Below are 18,447 nucleotides of genomic sequence, written 5' to 3'. Positions count from 1 at the left end.
CAGCCTCCGACGCAGACACCGGGGACGAAGTCCCCACAGGCGGCAGAACTGCCGGGGAGGGCAGCGGGGCCGCCTGGGGAGGCAGCGGGGGCGGCACGGGGTCGGCAGCATCTTCTGCGCCGGGCTCTGACATCGGCCGCGGAACCGCAGTCGCAGAAGGCGGCGGGACGGCCGGGGGGAGCGGTGGATCGCTGTTGCCCAGCAACATCGGCGCAGCCGCGGGAAGCGGTGTCTCTGAGGCCTCAGATGCAGACGGGAAAGCCGGCGGAACCGCGGCCGGAGTGCACACAGGCTCCACGGCAGGGGCGGCCGCGGGACGGGCCGCGCGGGGAACCGCCCGGACCCGCGGGGCTGGTTGGGGCGGCGCTGGCGGCGCTGGCCGGGGCGGTGCTCGCGGCGCTGGCCGGGGCGGTGCTCGCAGCGCTGGCTGGGGCGGCACCGCCCACTCCCATCCCCCTTGAGAGCAACGGGAGGGGGGAGAAACCGGCTCCGTCTGAGCACGCTCCAAAGACGCAGTAAAAAAAACTTCGGCTGCAGGCGAAACTTTGCCCCCCCACTGTGGTTCAGGGGGGCTGGAAAGCAGCAGAGCGTCCCCCTCCAAAGGGTCTTCCCCCAGAATTGGGGGGAACGGGGCTTTGCCCTTGCAGTTAGCAATCCAGGGAAAAACAGCTGCTCTCCGTTTCAAGACTAGAAAGAGCAACAAAAAGGTTGAATAAATTGAGGGGCATCCGAACCCCCGGTATAAAAAGAATTGGAAGATGGAGTCCATACACTCCCAGACAAACACATCAAGGGCATATAGCACATTCGTAAAAAACCCAAAGAGCTTTGCCCATCGAAAGAACTCATAGAAATCTGTCTCCAACAGGAGAATTCCATCCTCTTCACCCCATTTTTGCCAGAGGGCAATAAGTTTCTCCTCTGAAGGGGAGAATGGAACCTCATCCTCTAGGGGAGGAGTCCTCCAGATGAGCAGCCACAAACTGCGAATGGCCTCATCTTTAGGAGGGGAAAAACCAACAGTACCTTGTGACAGTGTCCAGGACTCTCTGGCTATCTGCACGGTGCTGCTGAGCTTTCTGAACATCTTCCTGGAGGCTTTTCAGAAGGTTCTCTCTGTGGTCAGCCTTGCTGTGAACTCTGTCCAAATTCGGATCTTCAGTTCTTCAGCTCCTGGCTAGAATCCACTTCTGTGGTCACTTGTGAAGCAACCATCAATGCCACACATTCAGGGTTTACCCAGTGCAGCAATGCTCCTCTGGTGGTCTCACCAAGTGATGATTGTCCTCCTCAGTCGGGGGTCACCAATTGTGACTGTGGTCACAAGGGTTTTCAGGATGAAGAAGAGACGAGAATGTTGACTCCATGATCAGAAGGCTTGATTTATTCTTTTATGATATATGTTACATTAGACTATACTAAAAAGCAATAGAAAGGAAAGGTTTCTGCAGCAGCTAGCTAAGCTAAGAATAGAAAAGGAATGAATAACAAAGATCTGTGTCTCAGACAGAGCAAGAGCCAGCTCTGCCATGAGTGGTCAAGAAATCCAAACACCCACAGGAGACCAATCACCTGTTGCATTCCACAGCAGCAGATAACCATTGTTTACTTTGGTTGCTGTAACTGCAGCTTCTCACAAGGAAAAATCCTAAGAAAGGATTTTTCATGAAAGATGTCTGAGACAGTGTGGGGCTCCATACGGCTGCTTTCCACTTCCGGTTCATCCCTACGATGTGACAGGAACCATCAGTGAAAAGAGCGTAGCGCGTTTCCTCTGGGGGCAGTTGGTTACATGGAGGAGCCTCTTCAGCCCGTGTCACTGCTTCTTGTTCTTCATCTGTGACACCAAAATTCGCACCTTCGGGCCAATTTGTAATTACCTCCAAAATCCCAGGGCGATTCAGTTTACCTATACGGGTGCATCTCTGTCCCTCTGGGAGCCTCTCAGGAACCCTGGGCCAGTCCCGAGTCGGCAGACACCGGGGGCAGCCCCGACACGGCCGACAGCGGGGAGACACTCTCTGTGCCCCGAGGGTACTGAGGGCACCTGGGCTGGGCGCCTGTGCAGCACAAGAGACACCAGAGACATCGGTAGAAGATAAAGGGCCCACTCTTAGCAGGGGTTAATCCAAGGTTTTATTCTAGGAGTCCCAAAGGAGCCCCTACACCTCAGGGCCCTCCTGCCCAGAGCCCCGGGAGATGTGCCAAGGTTACATTTAAAGGGAGGTGGAAACCCAAAGTAGATAACATTTTACTAACCAAGAAGTGACCCTAAGGGATGGGTACTGGGGGATGGACATTTAGGACAGTGTATGGGGCAGGGCTTGGGGGGCTGACCCCTGGCCTCTGGCTGATCACTCGACATCCTGGACCGAAGCTTCTGGATGGAGGGGATGGGATGCTGAGTGATTGACAGAGAGCCAGGGTGGGGATTTGGGGATGATCTCAGCAAGGGAAAGGGATTACACAGGTAAAGGGAGGGGGGTACCATCTGGGATGAACCACTTGGGAAAAATACGGGGATTCAAACCCAAAACTATTACAAAACTATTACAAAGTATAACAACACACTACAACACACCACCCAGATCTGGTGTTTGCTGAGCAAGTGCCCAGATCCAGAAATTTCCCAGGGCTGGCACAGCCCAAGTCCAGCAATTTGCTGGCACAGAAAGCTAAAATCCGGCAATTTCCTGATGCCAATACAGGTGCCCAGACCTGGTGTTTGCTGCCACTGCCAGTGCTCAGATCTGGACATTTCCCTGTTCTGGCAGAGCCAAGTCCAGCAATTTTCTGGCAAAGAAAGCCAAAATCTGGCAATTCTCTGCTACCGTCATTGGCAATGCCAAGATCCGGTGTTTGCTGGCACCACCAGTGCCCAGATGCAGGAATTTCCTGATACCGGCACAGCCCCAGTCAAGTAATTTTCTGGCAAAGAAAGCCAAAACCTTGCAAATACCTGGTGCTGGCCCCACCCAGATCTGGTGTTTGCTGGCACTGCCAGCGCTCAGATCCAGCAGTTTCCCAGTGGCAGCACAGCCCAAGTCCAGCAGTTTGCTGGCACAGAAAGACAAAACCCGGCAATTTTCTGGTGTCAGCACTGGCACCACCCAGATCTGCGGTTAGCTGGCACCGCCAGTGCCTAGATCTGGCAATTTCCCTGTGCCACCACAACCCAAATGCAGCAATTGTCTGGCAAAGAAGGCCAAAACTCAGCACTGCCCAGATCAGGTGTGCTGGGGTTGGTTTAAAAGAAGAGGCAGACCTCGGCTTAAGGCCCTGGGAAAACCCTCTTTAGTCAGGGTCAGCAGGAGCTCCCACCCATAATCCTCTTGTTCAGTTATGCAGATTGTTACTAGAAAGTTCTGAGTTCTCTTTGCTACCATTGGTTACTTTATACTGCAAAAATTGTAATATTCTTAATCCCTCCTTCCTCTTGGATCCTTCCTTCAGATCCCACCTTAACCCCTCCCCATAAATAAATGGATAAATATCCCTGCTAGACCCTGGACCCAGGCTTTTTTCTGCTTTGCTCTCTCTACTGTGCACGCCGCCCTGTTTGTTGTGTTTGCCTTCATTAAAGTTCTGTTTCCAGAGCACCAGATGAAAGCAGTCTCTGTCTGTAAAGTGGCCAGAGCTGGTTCTCAGGGAAACCACTGGTCAACGGTCCGGACGAGGGCCAGAAGGTTTCACTGGTGTTTGCTGGCACTGCCAGTGCCCACATCTGGAAATTTCCCTATTCTGACACAGCCCAAGTGCAGCAGCAATTTACTGGCACAGAAATCCAAAACCCGGCAACTTTCTGCTACTGGCTCTGGCACCGCCCACATCTTGTGTTTGCTGTGCCAGTGCCCAGATTTGGAAATTTCCCGGTGCCAGCAGAGCCCAAATCCAGCAGATTTCTGTCGCTGGCAACGACACCACCCAGATCTGGTGTTTGCTGGCAGTGCCAGCGCCCAGATCTGAAAACTTCCTGGTGCTGGCACAGCCCAAATCCAGTGATTTGCTGGCACAGAAAGCCAAAATTTGGAAATCTGCAGGTTCTGGCTGCAGCACCATCCAGATCTGGTGTTTGCTGGGACCGCCAGTGCCCAGATTTGGAAATTTCCCAATGCCTTCACAGCCCAGGTCTAGCAATTTAGTTTTAGCTAGCTTAGGCAGAGAAGTTCCTTGGACTGTGACTTTCCTTTTTCTTGGAACTGTTTAAACCTGCTCTGGACTGAAAACCCAGAAAAACACCGGCAGCTCACACCTGTGGCCCACCGAGCTCTGGGATGCTGCATTCCAGCACCAGAGGGACTTAGAAGAGACCGAGTGAGCCAACTACACCCCACAAAAAGGACTTTCTGAATTTGCCATCTCTTCAGCACTGTCAGAGGTTTTATTTAATATTATTCATTTTTCATGCTTCTGAATACTTTACTTGTTAAATAAACTGGGGTTTTTTTCACTTTTCTTGAAGGAAGTTATTTCCTGAACTAGTAGGGGGAGGGGCCGCTTGAACTTGCTTTCTAGACGGATCCCTTTTGGAGGTTTCCTCCCCAGATTTGCCCTAAGCCAGCACAAACAGTCATCATGAAAATTTCACCAGTGGCATAATTTCCTGCTGGCAAATCTTGTGACAGAAGCTTGACCTTGTTCTCCATGAGACATTCTTGGGAAGAGCAGACAGGAGAAGATTCCTGGAAAACTGAAACAGCTTTCCAGAAGGGTAATGAAAATGAAAGAAACAATCCAAGATGTTTTCCTCTATTTATTTCTATGCTCCCCTTTTCCATGTTGCATTACTTCTCCATTCCAGTAATTCCAGATGCACCTCACCTCTAAGATCGGTGACTTAGTGATTTTTAGACACTTGAAAATACCATGAGCCACACACATTTTCCTTCCCCTGGTTTTACTGGAAGGCAACACTGGAGATGTAAGTGCAGTGCTTGGGTCAGGTAGGAATCCTACAGCAAGGGAAGGTGGCCCGACAGTGTTTGACCCTCAGGCAGGCCAATGCAGAGCAGCAAGCGAGGGGATTGCTGTGCCAGTGTGCAGGAGTCAGGGCTCTGCATCTGGGCTCACCGCTGCAAAGTTCCCGTGTTTGGACAGACTCAGGGGCTGTGCCCGGGGCGCGCGGGGCTCGAACGTGGGGCTCGTGGGGCGAGCGGGGAACGGACACGGGGACGAACGGCCCCGGTGCTTCAGTTGCAGCGGCGGCAGCGGCGGCAGCAGCAGCGGCGGCAGCAGCAGCGACAGCAGCAGCAGCGGCATCAGAAAAGCAGATATTTTAGAACACTCTTTCCTTCTTTCTCTTTATCTTTTTCTTTCTCTTTCTCTCCCTTTCCCTCGGTCGGGCACCCTTCTCTCGGGGTCCCTTGCCCGGCGTCCCTCTCCTCTCCCCGCCTCCCTCTCCCCTGCCGGGCCGGGCCATGCCCCCGGCCCGCCCCCGGCCCCGGGCGGGGCTGCCCCGTGCCCGGCCCCGCCCGTCCCGCCGCGCTCTCGCCTCCGCCCGGCTCTGGCCGTACTGGCGGTGGCGCTGCTGGGCGGGCGTCAGTGCCTGGTGCGGGGGCGGCATCGCCGCCCTTCGGCACCGCCTGGCCCGAGCCCGGCCCCGGCACCGACCCCGGCCCCGGCCCCGGCTCCTGCCGGGGCCCGCGGAGGACACAGGCGGCGCGGCCGCTGCCGCCGCCTCCGCTGCGGCTTCCCCGGCCCGAGCTCCGCCGCTCGGCAGCGCGGCTGCCGGCCCCGAGCCGCCGGGGCCCGGGGCGGGTGGGGATGCCTGGCCCGGGCCGCTCGGGGGGCGCTCGGGGGCCGTTGCTGGCCACGGGCCGAGCGCTGACAGCCTCGTCTCGCCCGCAGGGAAGGCGCAGGAGGCCCTGCAGGAGCGGTACCGAGTGGGTTCGCTGCTGGGACGCGGCGGCTTCGGCAGTGTCTTCGCGGCCACGCGGCTCTCTGACGGCGCCCCGGTGAGCGGCGGGGCCGGCGGCGGGCGGAGGGGGAGGAGGAGGAGGAGGAGGAGAAGGCGGACAAGGAAGAGAAGGTCGGAGCGCGGCGGGCAGGGCGCCGAGCTCACCCGCTGCTCTCCCTCGCTCGCAGGTGGCCATGAAACGCGTGCCGCGGGATCGCATCCGGCACTGGGCCGAGCTGGTGAGTGAGCGGGGCCAGCGGCAGCAGCCGGGCCGGGCCGGGCGGCGAGGAGCCGGGGCCCGGCAGGGTGGGAGCCGCCGGGAGCCCTGCGGGGAGAGCGGGCGTGGGCTGAGCGGGGCGTGCAGAGCATCCCGGGCTGGCTGAGGGCTCCCAGAGCCCCGGCACGGCCTCAGCCCCACTGACGGCACCGCGCTCCTCCCGCAGCCCGACGGCAGCAGCGCGCCGCTGGAGATCGTGCTGCTGGCCAAGGTGTCCCGTGGCTGTGCCGCTGTCATTCAGCTCCTGGAGTGGCTCGAGCTCCCCGACAGCTTCCTGCTGGTGCTGGAGCGTCCGGAGCGGTGCCAGGAGCTCTCGGCTTTCCTGGCGGAGCGGGGGTTCCTGCCGGAGGAGGAGGCGCGGGCGCTGTTCCGCCAGGTGCTGGAGGCCGTGCGGCACTGCACCGCCTGCGGGGTCCTGCACAGGGACATCAAGCCCGAGAACATCCTGCTCGACCTGGCCAGCGGGCAGCTGAAACTGATCGACTTTGGCTGTGGCGCCTTCCTCCAAGACACAGCCTACACCCAGTTTGCAGGTGAGCCCTCGCAGGGGATGCTCCTGGGCATCTCATGGCCCAGCCTGGGTGCAGCACTGGGGCTTCCCCCTATTGCAGCCGGGATGGGATTGATGCTGGAGCCGAGTTGATTTGGGTGGGGTGTGAGGGGGGCCAGCTGCCAGCCCTGCCGACAGCCTTCAGCACCCACTGTGGCCTGGGCTGGGGCTGGAGCTGGGGCAGCCAGCCCAACACAAACCCCCATGGGGGTAGCAGAGAGGGGGGTCTGACCCCGTGCCCCGGATGGTTTGGTGTGCAGGCAAGGAAGGGCTTGGACTGCTCTGCTCCCCTTGTTTGCCTTGGCTTATTAACATTTTTGGGGGCTATGCAGGTGGGGAGGAGAGTGGGTTTTCGCCACCACTGGGTGGGTTTCTCCTTTGTGTGTCATGGTTGGGCCTTCCCAGGGTTTCTGCTGCCCTCTTCCAGCACCTGTGGCTTCTTTTCCAGCCCCGAGTTTGTACACAAGTCCCAGGTGCTGGTGAGAGGGCAGCGCTCACCCCGTGTGGCTCTGGGGCAGCCCCCACATGGCCAGGGATGCTGGGGCCGGGCTCTGGGAGCAGCAGCATCCCCCTGCTGAGCTGTGTCTGTGTTCCACAGGAACCCTGTCCTACAGCCCACCAGAGTGGATCCAGCACCAGCGCTACCACGGCGAGGCAGCGACGATCTGGTCCCTGGGCCTCCTGCTGTGCCACCTGGTCATGGGCAAGCACCCGTTCAGGAGGGGCCAGGAGATCATCCGGGGGCAGATCTTGTTCCCACGATGGCTCTCTCAAGGTGGATCCTCATCTCTGGGCACGGGGGAAATCCCAGTGCTGGGAGCCAGCAGCGGGCTCGTGGGCATCCCGCTCTGGCAGCTGCTGAGGAGGTGGCACAGGTCCTGCTCTCCTGCTCTCCTCCAAACAGAGCATCCATGGGGAGGTTTAGGCCCAGCTCTGGGCACACCCAGCATGGCCTGGGCACGGGAACAGGGGGGCAACTTCTCCAGCTGACTGGTGATTTCTGGTTTCTCTCCCCAGAGTGCCAGGACGTCATTAAGAGGTGTTTGTCCATGCAACCCTCAGACAGGCCGTCCTTAGAAGAGCTTTTCTGCCATCCTTGGGTGCAGGGTGTTCCTCTGCCCTAGAAGATGGGAGAGATCCACGTGCACAGTTGGATCCAGGGGCCTGGCAGGTACCAGCTCCACACATCTCTTGGCACTCAGTGGCAAAGCAAACCAGGCTGGTTTTGTGCTGCCTGTAGGTCTGAGCAGGGTCAGCAGAAGGGAACACGCAGCTCTTGGGCTGGAGCTGAGCTGGAGGCCTGGTGTGGCAAGCACTGGTGGCCACCATCCCCCTGGTTTGGTTTGTCTGGTTCATGGATGGCTGGGGCCCTGGGCAGAGCCCTGACAGCCTGGTCTGGCCCCAGGGAAGGAGCAGGAGCCCCTGGAGAAGCTGTACCAGGTGGGGCTGCTGCTGGAGACACCAAGGACAACCTCAAGCATGACAATCTCTTCCTCGGCCTGGCCAGCTGAAGATGATGGACTTGGATTCTGGCACCTTCTTCAAAGCCAGGCTCCAGGCCCAATTTGCAGGTGAGTCCACAGGCAGGGGGATGCTCCCAGATCTGGGCCTGGCACGGCCTGGCCGGGCACCAAAGGTTCCCCCTTAGCTGGGGCAGATGCAATGAATTCTTCAGTCGCTGCCCAGCTGCTTTTTGGCTCTGGGCAGCTGCTGAGGGCTGGATGTGCCGTGGCTGGCTGCAGGCTGGGCACATGTCCTGCCCTCCTGCTCTGCTGCCAAAGGCAGCAGGGATGGGCAGCTCTGGGCACAGCTCTGGGCACAGCCAGCACGGCCTGGGCCCCGCAGGCCTTGGCACAAGGGCACAGGAGCCCTCAGCTGACGGGCGGTTTCTGCTTTCTCTCCTTGCAGCCGGGCTCTGCGGCTGCTGAGGCTGCTCTGGGCTGTGCCAGGGCTCTGCTGGGCTCAGCCCTGGGCCCAGCTGGGCTGGCTCTGCCCTCACATTGCTCTGACAGCTCTGCATCAGACGAGCCCGTTGCCAGCACAGCGCCTGAGCTTTCTGCTTTGGCAGCTGAGTGAGACTCTGCTGCAGGCCCAGAGATTGCAGCTGGGGACACACATCCAATTGGCAAGGACCCAAACTCTCCACAGTCCCAGCTGAACACTTGCATCTGTACAGGGTGTTTGTCTGTCCCATTCTTCCTTCTTGATTGGCTGGAATTGTGCAGTTGCACTTTCTTCCTCCTCTAGCAGTGCCACGAGTGGGCCAAAGCTGGCAAGTGGGCCGTGCTCCTGAGGCAGTGCAGTCTGGAGCTGGTGGATGGAGAATTTCCCTTCTGCCCTGCCAAACCAGAGCAAAAAGCTGTCAGTGGGACTTTGTATCTTTAAGAAATCCCTGACAGTTTCAAAGGGAAGTGCAGCTCATTTCCAGGCTGAGAAGGAAGGGCATCTTCTAAAGGATTTGGGCTTTGACAGAGTTTCCATTCCCAGTCCTGCTTGGAGCTGGAAGGGCACAAAGCAATTTCTTCTTGCTTCGACCACAATTTCAAATACCAATGTTGGAAACAAACCCCAAAATCTTTTAAAAGGCTGCTGAGGTCAGTAAGATGGATCCATGGCATCAGCCATACATTTACATCATCCATACATTTACAATGTAAATAACAGTTCTCTTTTTCAAAAGATCATTTACCTCCTAATGCAAAGAATGTAACTTTGCATTTATGTTTTGTTTTTTTCACTAACATTATGTTATGTTTTTTCACTAACACTTGGATTTTATTCTTATCTTTTACAATTTACCTATTTTTTCCCTTTTCCTTTTTTTTCCTTTAAATAGAAAACATGTCCTATCAAAGGAATGTCCTTTGCTCCTGGTTCCCGTGTGGAGCAGCTCCCTCCCTGCTGGCTGAGCTGCTCAGGCAGAGCCCGGCAGCTCCTGGCCCTGCAGGGCTGAGGCTTTTCCCCATTGCTGGGCACAGACTGATGGAGCAGCACTGCTGAACACGGGCACACAGAGGGACCAGGAGCAGCTGCCTTTGGCCACCTGAGGCTCCAAGGCCCAAACTCTGAGCAGCCAGGGCTGGAAGAGACTGGCAGGATCTGATCCCTGACTCTGGGCCAGGGCTGCACAAATGACCCCACAGCAGCAGCAGCAGCAGCAGCAGCAGATGGAGCTGACTTTCGGCACAGCCCCTGCCCCTGTTCCCTCCCGTGTGCAGCGGTGTCACAGCAGCCTGAGGCACCTGGGAGCCCCCAGTGCCAGCAGGGACTTGAGATGGCAGCCCTGGGCTCCTGGAGGCTGTGCAAGGAACGGAGCTGGGCACTCCCTGTCCATGGGGAGCTTGCAGATGGAAAAGGCTGCTGTGCCCAGGCAGCTGCAAGGGCACAGAAAGGAGGCTCTGGAGCACTGGATCTGTGCCAGTGCCACAGTCCTGGGCAGCAGCCAGCCAGCCCTGGGGGAACAGAGGGCACAGCACGAGGGACAGAAGCAGGCAAGGGCAGAGACTGGAGAGAGCCAGAGCCAGGAGCAGGAAGAGCTGCTCCATTGCACTCTTGGAGAAAGCTCTTGGCTGGTTCAGAGCGCTGAAAGGCGTGAAGGGCAGAGAGGAGGCCACAGCAAACAATGCTCCTGTTTGCACAGCCTCCCCTCTCCGTGTCCCAGAAGGAATTGCATGGACTGTGCTCTTCTCTCCGAGTCGTCTCGTTCAGCATGAGCAGCTCAGCACCAGGAGCTGAAGGAGCTGAAGCCTCAGGCCACAGGAGCTGGGCAAGAGGAGACTTTCTGAGCAAATGAATGCTGCTAACATGGACCCAGCTGAATGCAGTGGATAGAATCATGGAATCACAGAATCCTTTCTGTTGGAAAAGCCCTCTGAGCTCCCCCAGTGCAGCCGCTCAGCCAGCAGTGCCAAGCCCAGCACTAAAGCACGTCCCTGAAGTGCCAAGGCCTGGACAGCAGCCCTGAGTGAGGCCTGAACAGCAGGCCCTGAGCCAAAGGTGGCCTCTGGATGAACCTTCCAACCAAAGGTTATCTTTGTATCTGCTCCCTGATGAAATATGCATGGTCATTAGCACTGTGATAGATGTAGCCACTCATTAGTGAAACATGTATTGACCTTTGTGTATTTAGAAGCCAGACCAGGCCATGAAATCTGACATCTGGCCTTGTTTGGGGCTGAATGGTCAAAGTCAGCTCCCTTGGTTCCTCCTGGGGCCCTGGCCAGGCTTTGGGAGGGAGCCAAGAGGAGGATGAAACCAGATGTTGCCACACTAGAAGTGCTGTCAGTTTGTCCATTCAGCACTGTCAGAGCTGGGCCCTCTCCCAGCGGGGTTGGAGCCTCAGCTGTGTCTGGAGGCACCTGCAGGAATTGCCAGTGCCCAGGAGTGGCTCTGCAGCCCTTGGCTGTGACAGCTTCCCCAGCTGCTGTGTGGGTCTGGGGGATGGGAAAGGCTGAGGGTAACTGGGGCTGGATCTTTCTCAATCACTGCAGGCAATCTTTGGTGGGGATGGTTGGGTGCATTGCTGAGCTGCTCCTGTTGTGATTCTTTGCTGCTTTGAGCTGCAGGAAATGACACTGATTCCTTCAGTTGGAGTCTGTGTCTTTGGTGCTGACCCTGCCCACTGGCAAACAAAACTGGCCCAGTCTGGCCAGATCCCAACAAAATGTCACTTGTTCAGTGTAAATGTGAGGAATCAGTGCCATCAGAAATTCCCAGATGGGAAGCCCTTCCCTGGAGTTCCCTGGCTCTGGAGTGGGCTGAGGTCGGAGCCCCGTGGGAGCAGTGGGGCAGTCGGGTAAAAGAAGCTGCAGCCCTGGATGGCTTCAAATGCATCCAAAAATTGCACATGGAAAAGGAAAAGAACTTCTGGTTTGGGCAGACAAAGATGAATTTGTTAAGAGTGCATTGGAAACAGCAGCTTCAGAAGGAACAATTATTGTTGGAATGCTCCCACATGGAGCAAGAGAAGAAGGTTTTAATCTTGAGCTCAGCTGCATTGGTGCAAGTGAAATATCAATATAGTAAATAACTATATATGTATTTATAGTACAATAAGATCTTCATATATATATATATTTTATATATATTTATATGTATGTCTAGGTCTGTCTATCTATATCAATATGTTTATCTACATATAAAATTATAATAATGTGAAGTAGTGCTGACAATACTAATTTGGTAGCTTTCACTGCTCAGGGATGTAACACTAAATACCCTACAGAACAGGATTGGCCAGGACCCTAATGTCAGTGGTCAACTTTGTGAGATTGTATACAATGAATAAAGGAGGAAGGGAGGAAATTGGCTGTTTTTACAGGGTTTGCTGATACTGTGATGCAGAGTGCTTTGTCTGTTCCTGTGAAAAATTCAGTGATTAAGCCTGCAGGGTTTTTCATGTACCAGACTATGCACAAGCTGCAGGATTGGTTGAAAGGGTGAAGGGGTTGTTTAAAAAGCAGTTGAAAAAGTGAGGAGATGGGAACCTTTGCCCATGGAGAACCCATCTCCCAGATGTGCTCCATGCCCTTAACAATGGCCCATGGGGGAAATGGAAACCCCCTGGCTGTGCACAGCTGCCCCCAGTTTGCAAATCCAACCATGGGCAGTGAGACTTGGGCTGCCTGGGAAATTGTTCTGGCTGTGATGGCCCCTGGCAGGGCCAGCCCAGAGGCTGCAGGGCTGGGCCTTCATGTACTGGAATTAGTTTGGATAAATTCAAAGCAAATGAGAGCTATGAATACTGAAACAGGAATTCAGATTCCTCCAGGACACTTTGCTTTGATAACTGCTCCCTTGGAGCTTGGCCTTGCAAAGTGGTTATGTAATGGCAGGAGGAATTGATGCAGAATATCAAGGAGAAATTAAAGGAATTGTGTTAAACAATAGTGACCAGGATTGGATTAGTCGATCCCATGACAGGGTAGCACAATTATCAATATTGCAATGTTAAGAAGGATTGTGAAAAAAGGAGATCCACCTGCAATCACCACCGTTTGTGGAGATAAAGGGTTTGGATGCAGCAGCCCTAATAATGGAGTCAGAGTGTGGGTCCGGAGGCCAAATGGCCCTCCCGAGGCAGCTGAAGGAGCAGCTCCTGGGAAAGACAACTCTGAGTCCTGAAACCTGGGCAGGAACAATGGGAATGTGTCCCTGCAGCCAAGTGTTCTGTGTGAGAACAAGTAGATCTGACAGGATATTGTTTTACACATGCTGCCAGACCAAATCTCCCTGTTTGCCCCAAGGGCCCCTTTGGGAAATGCTCTGATCCACGGGGCTCCATGGGAAGGCTGCTGTGACACTGAGGGACTTGCACAGGAATTGCATCCAGGAGCCCGGGTGCCCCTCAGGGACTGGGACCCGGCCCCTTCCAGCCAGAGGGGAAAGGGCCCCCCCAGGCCTTGTTAGCCACAGACAGCATGGTAAAGCTGCACAGCAAAGGGCCTGGGGGCATTATTCTGGAATTAACATGGTGCCAGCTCCATGGACAACAGGATTCTTGTTCTTATCTCAAATGAGATTGAGAAAAATGGATGAAGAACGGTGTCACTAAAGTACTGCTGGTGTCTGTAAGTTGTACCTTGATAGTCAGCCAGAATCTTTGTCTGCCACAAACACCTCTAGAGTTTCACCAAGGGGTTAGTCATCAAAATGTAATGATGAGTTCTGATGGATTGCTGAGCTTCTTTTGTAATTCTTTGCTAATGCTGATGTGCTTTGCTGAGCTTATCCTTTTGTAATTCTTTGCAGCTGTGCATGATATAAATGACACAATTCCTTCAGTGTGTGTCTGTGTCTTTGGTAGTGACCCTGCCCACTGGTGAAACAGGGCCCCCTCTTGCCTGAGTGTTACCTGGCAAGGCAGAAACCCTCCCTCCAAAATTCCCCCCTTGCTCCTTGTTCCCCCCTTCATACCCTGAGCATGATGTGCTCTGGTCTGGGCTGTGCCCGGGGTCAGTTGGGGTCACCTGTCCTGGCTGTGTCCCCTGCCCAGCTCCCCCGCAGCCCCAGCCCCTCCCCAGCGTGGCTGGACGAGGGGCAGGACAGGCCTTGGCTGTGCTGCAGCTCAGCAAGAACAAAACCATCTCTGCGTGCTCAGCGCTGTGCTCAGCACCCGGCCCAGCAGTGTCTCAGTGCCAGGGGCTGTGCCCCCAGTGCCTGCCAGGGGTTTCCATGGCAACTGCCAGGCCAGGTGACCCAGGTGTCTCCCCCAGTGCCGGTTGCCATGGAAACAGTGCCCAGCGCTGCCCCTTTCTGTCTGGCTGACCTGGCCTTTGGCCCTGGCAGTGCCCTTGGCTGCTGGTTCCTGGTGCCCGAGCGGCCAGCGCGGCACAGGGCAGGTGGCCATGGCACAGCCCCCAGCAAGGGATCTCCTCTGGCCCTGGGCACTGACACCAGCCCTGAGCAAGGGGCCCAGGGCAGCTTTCCATGGCCACCAACCACCACAACGGCTCCGGGCATTGGTTGCCTTGGCACCAATCTAAGGAACGGGTCCCTGTGGCCATTGCCATGGCACCTGGTGGCACCAACGAGTGTCACTGCAATTGTACCTGGAACAGCCCTGGCACCGCTTTGTCCTCAGGGTTGCCAGGTTGCCCTGGGTTGTGGCAGCCCAGGGCAGCAACAGCTCTGCAGGCAAGGGGCCATGGAACCTGGCTGCAGAAATGGCTCCTTGGGCTGGTTTCCAAGGAAACCTGAACTGATGGGGGTTGCCATGGCACCCAAAGCCAGCAGTGGGGTCCCTGCAGTGTCCATGGCAACAGCCCCTTGCAATGGCCCAGTGCAGGTTGGGATGATGATCCACCCTCACAGCTGGCCCAGGGCAGGTCTGGAGTGCTCTTGGTGGCAGCTTGGGCTTGGCACACATGTGAGGAGGATGTCTGTTTGCAATGGGGAAACTCAGGAGTTTTAGATTGCTTGAAAAAAATAAAAGAAGAAAAGCTGCTTTTTGGCTTTGTGCAGCCAGTTCTCTGAGCAAAGCAGGTCCCAGGTGAGTGAGGAGAGAAAGGATGGGGTTGGGGAATGTGGAGCAAGGTTGTCCTCACTGGGTCAGACTTAAAGGCACAGCTTCTCTGAGAAGGCTAGACTTCCTTAGGAGAGTCCCTGGATCAATATCAGTCACAGAATGCTGCAATCACCTCTTGTGTAATAGGACAACAATAAAAGGCACCCTTTCATATAGAAATATGTATTTCCTTGAAGCTTGTTGAAATATTTCTCCATAGCTGTAGCAAGAAACCTACCTAGTGAACTGCACTAGAGCAGAGGGAAATCCTGGTTCCAGCAGGACCCAGACTGTCACCATGGACTCCTTGCTTCCATTCAGCCCCACAGTGTCACCATGGCCCCTTGGCTCTGTGCTGCCATGTCGTACACAGTGTCACCATGGTCCTCTTAGTGCCACCAGGCCCCGCAGTGTCACAATGGCCCCTGGCTTCCCCAGGGCCCTGCAGGGTCACAATCATCAGAGAATCAACCAGGCTGGAAATGACCTTGGAGAGCATCAAGTCCAACCTGGCACCCAACACCACCTTGTCACCCAGACCATGGCACTGAGTGCCACATCCAGTCTTTCCTTCAACACTTCCAGGGACAGTGACTCACCCACCTCCCTGGGCAGCCCATTCCAGTGCCCAATCACCCTTTGTGGGAAGAATATTTCCTAATGTCCAGTCTAAATATCCCCTCATGCAGCTGAAGGCTGTGTCCTCTTGTCCTGTCCCTGTTCCCTGGGTGAAGAGCCCGACCCCCACCTGGCTGCACGCTCCTGTCAGGGAGTTGTAGAGAGTGATGAGGTCTCCCCTGAGCCTCCTCTTCTCCAGGATAAACAACCCCAGCTCCCTCAGCCACTCCTCACAGGACTTGTGCTTCAGACCCCTCCCCAGCCTTGTTGCCCTTCTCTGGACATGCTCCAGCCCCTCCATGTCCTTCCTAAATTGGGGGCCCCAGAACTGGACACAGCACTTGAGGTGCTGCCCAAGCAGTGCCCAGCACAGGGGAAGAATCCCTGCCCTGGTCCTGCTGGCCACACCATTCCTGATCCATAGGAGTGCCAGGGGTTGGATGAGGGAAATGGTGGAGAGAGGATGGGGACAAAGTGTTATTGATTGTTATTGATTGTCAGCCATGAAGGGTATTGATTTTCATATCTGTTCAGACTGCATTAGAAGGTGCTGGGGGTCAATATCAATTGGACATTAGAATGCACTTCTGAAATTTGTCTAACTAACCAGAAAATAATGGAAAACTTAAATTATTCCCAGGGGCTTTTCTTGTTCAGATATTTCAAACAAATATTTATGAACTTTTCTCACTGAATTCCTGAACTGAAGAGCTCAAGAAAGAAGAGGCCTCTGGAGTAGTAAAATTCATGAGCAACTCCAAGTGGCTGAGGATCCATCCCCATGAGAGCAGCAATGAACAGAAATGGGCACAGCTTTGTGGCTGTCCCAGCTTTGGCATGGGCCCTGGGCCTGGAGCAGGAGCAGCCCTTGAGGGCCCCAAGGCCAGGGCTCTGGTGCTGCCCTGGGCAGATGGGATGGCAGCAGGGGCTGCAGAGCTCTCAGCACCTCAGCCCCAGGGGAGCAGGGCAGCCAGGGAGCCTCCTTTGGCCTTGGCCAAGCACCTTCCCCCATGGCTGGGGCTGAGTCCTGTGGCAGCTGCAGCTGCTGCTGTGCCCTTGGCAGGGGCTGAGGCCGTGGGGCCAGTGCCCAGAGCAGCCTGGCCTGAGCAGAGCTGTGGGGCCAGAGCCAGCTGGGCTGGGCTGGGCTCAGAGAGGCCCTTGGTGCTGCCCAGAGCTCAGGGCAGCTGGCAGAGCTTGCAGGGAGCTGGGCTGGGCTCCGAGAGCCTGGCCCAGAAACCATCAGTGTCCATCTCAGCCCGGCTGAGCGTGCAGGGGCCAAGAAGAGCAGCCCAGGGTCTGCAAGTTCTCTGTGTGGGAGCTGAACTTGTGACCCCCTGAGCCCTCCCCGGTGCTGGGTCTGCACCCCCAGCTCCGGAGGAGATCTGACAGATGGGAGCAGACACAAATAATTCCTGCTGGGTTGTTTATTGTGTTTGCTTACACAGGTGACTTGGAGTCATATGTAGATGAGGAATTTTGTGTCAAATAACACTGGTAAATTGATAAGAATTATATTTTTTAGCTGAATATAGTATTTCATGCATAATACACAGTGGGGGGAAAAAGGCACATGATCAGAAGAGCATCTGACTTTTTTAGAGAATGATAGATTCATTGATGTTCTAGCAGTCAAACCTGTTCAAATACTTTCCTCAGGGCATTCTTGAGATTAGAGGTGACCACCAGAGGCCAAGGCCAGCCAGACCAGTCTGTCCTGGCAGCTTTTGTCTGGGAGAGCCCTTGCATATGGGGAATTTTTCAGGAGGAGTATCCATTTTGGCCATGGGCACCTGGAAAGACAGATGGTTCTTTTCCATAGGAAGGAAAGCACAGAGCTCCAGTTCTCCAGAGTCTGATCAGAGGCAGCCCTCAACATTCCAAGATCAGCTTCACCTGTCAGGTGGCCCCTGGGAGGCCAAACCAGCTGAATCTGTCCCATGTCCCCTTCATTGCATGAGGCCCCAAGTGTCTCAATGTTCTCCTTGCCTCTGAAGTGTCACAATGGCCCCGTGCTTCCATGAAGCCCTGCAGGGTCACAATGGTCTCCTTGGTTCCACAACATCCTGCAGACCCTCTTGGTTCAATGAGTCCCTGAATTTTCATGGTGGTCTTCAGTATTCCATGAGGCCCTGCATTGTCACAATGAACCTTTGGTTCCACGGGGTCCCCCATTGTTTCATGAATCTTTAGTTCCATGGAGCCCTGTAGTGTCTCAATTTTCTCCTTGGTTCCAGGGTGCCACACAGTGCCACAACTGCCCTTTGGCCCAACAGGGCCTCATAGTGTCACAGCAGGCTCCTTGGTTCCCTGGGGACACAAAGTCCACAATGGCCCTTTGGCTTCACAAGTCCTCAAAGTCTAAAAATGGCCTCCATGGTTTCACGAGGCCGTGCTGTTTCACAATGGACCCTCAACTCCATGATGTCCCAGAAGGTCACAACGGCCTCCTTGGTTCTGCACTTTAAGAATGCCCCCTTGGTCCCTCGGAGCCCCACAGTGTCACCATTGTGCCCTTGGTTCCATGAGATCCTGCAGTGCCACAATGGTCCCTTGGTTCCATGTGGCCCCGTGTGTCACAATGGCCTCCTTGGTTCCATGATGTCCCGTAGCATAGGAATGGTCTCCTTGGTTCCACGGTGTCAGAGTGGCCCCTTTGTTCCATGGAGCCCCACAGTGTCACTGTGGTCCCTTTGGTTCCATGAGGCCCCTCTGTACTACAATGACCCCTTGGTTACAATGGGTTCCAAAGGATCATAATGGTCTCCATGGTTCCATGAGGCCCTGCAATATCCCAATGGATCCTTGGTTCCAAGGGGGCCCCAGTGTCACAAGGCTGCCTTAGTTCAACGAGGCCCTGCAGTGCTTTAGTGGCCCCTTGGTTCCATGAGGCAAAGCAGAATCAGAATGGCCCCTTGGTTCCATGAAGCACCACAGTGTCACCATGATCCCACTGATTCCACAGGGCCCCACAGTGTAACAATGGACCTTTGGTTCCATGAGGTTCCACTGCATCACAATAGACTTTGATTCCATGAGGTTCCTCAGTGTCTCAGTGGCCCCTTGGCTCCATGTGGCCTTGCTGTGTCACAGTGCCAGGTGGT

At 55.5% G+C, this 18,447-nt stretch overlaps 2 protein-coding genes across 2 annotated transcripts in view; one reads left to right on the top strand and one right to left on the bottom strand.

Moving 5' to 3' along the window:
- LOC143692629 (uncharacterized) overlaps positions 1-18,447 on the bottom strand; it is a 331,852-nt gene that overhangs the window by 175,085 nt on the left and 138,320 nt on the right. The gene's annotated exons all lie outside the window — the stretch shown is intronic.
- On the top strand, positions 247-7,847 carry LOC143692561 (serine/threonine-protein kinase pim-1-like). Its single transcript, XM_077172808.1, has 6 exons — positions 247-515; positions 5,720-5,954; positions 6,085-6,135; positions 6,340-6,706; positions 7,322-7,498; positions 7,741-7,847. Exons 1-6 carry the CDS (start codon positions 247-249, stop codon positions 7,845-7,847), a joined length of 1,206 nt encoding a protein of 401 aa, XP_077028923.1.

Source organism: Agelaius phoeniceus (assembly GCF_051311805.1).
Source record: "Agelaius phoeniceus isolate bAgePho1 chromosome W unlocalized genomic scaffold, bAgePho1.hap1 SUPER_W_unloc_2, whole genome shotgun sequence".
Taxonomy (NCBI): Eukaryota; Metazoa; Chordata; class Aves; order Passeriformes; family Icteridae; genus Agelaius; species Agelaius phoeniceus.
Note: the sequence above shows the minus strand (reverse complement) of the source record. Positions and strands in the feature narration are given on the sequence as shown.

Coding starts and splice junctions, on each gene's coding strand:
- LOC143692561 (XM_077172808.1), top strand. CDS start 247: ATGCAGACGGGAAAGCCGGCGGAACCGCGGCCGGAGTGCACACAGGCT. Junction 516..5,719: donor GAGCACGCTCCAAAGACGCA/GTAAAAAAAACT, acceptor GCCGCTCGGCAG/CGCGGCTGCCGGCCCCGAGC. Junction 5,955..6,084: donor GGCTCTCTGACGGCGCCCCG/GTGAGCGGCGGG, acceptor CCTCGCTCGCAG/GTGGCCATGAAACGCGTGCC.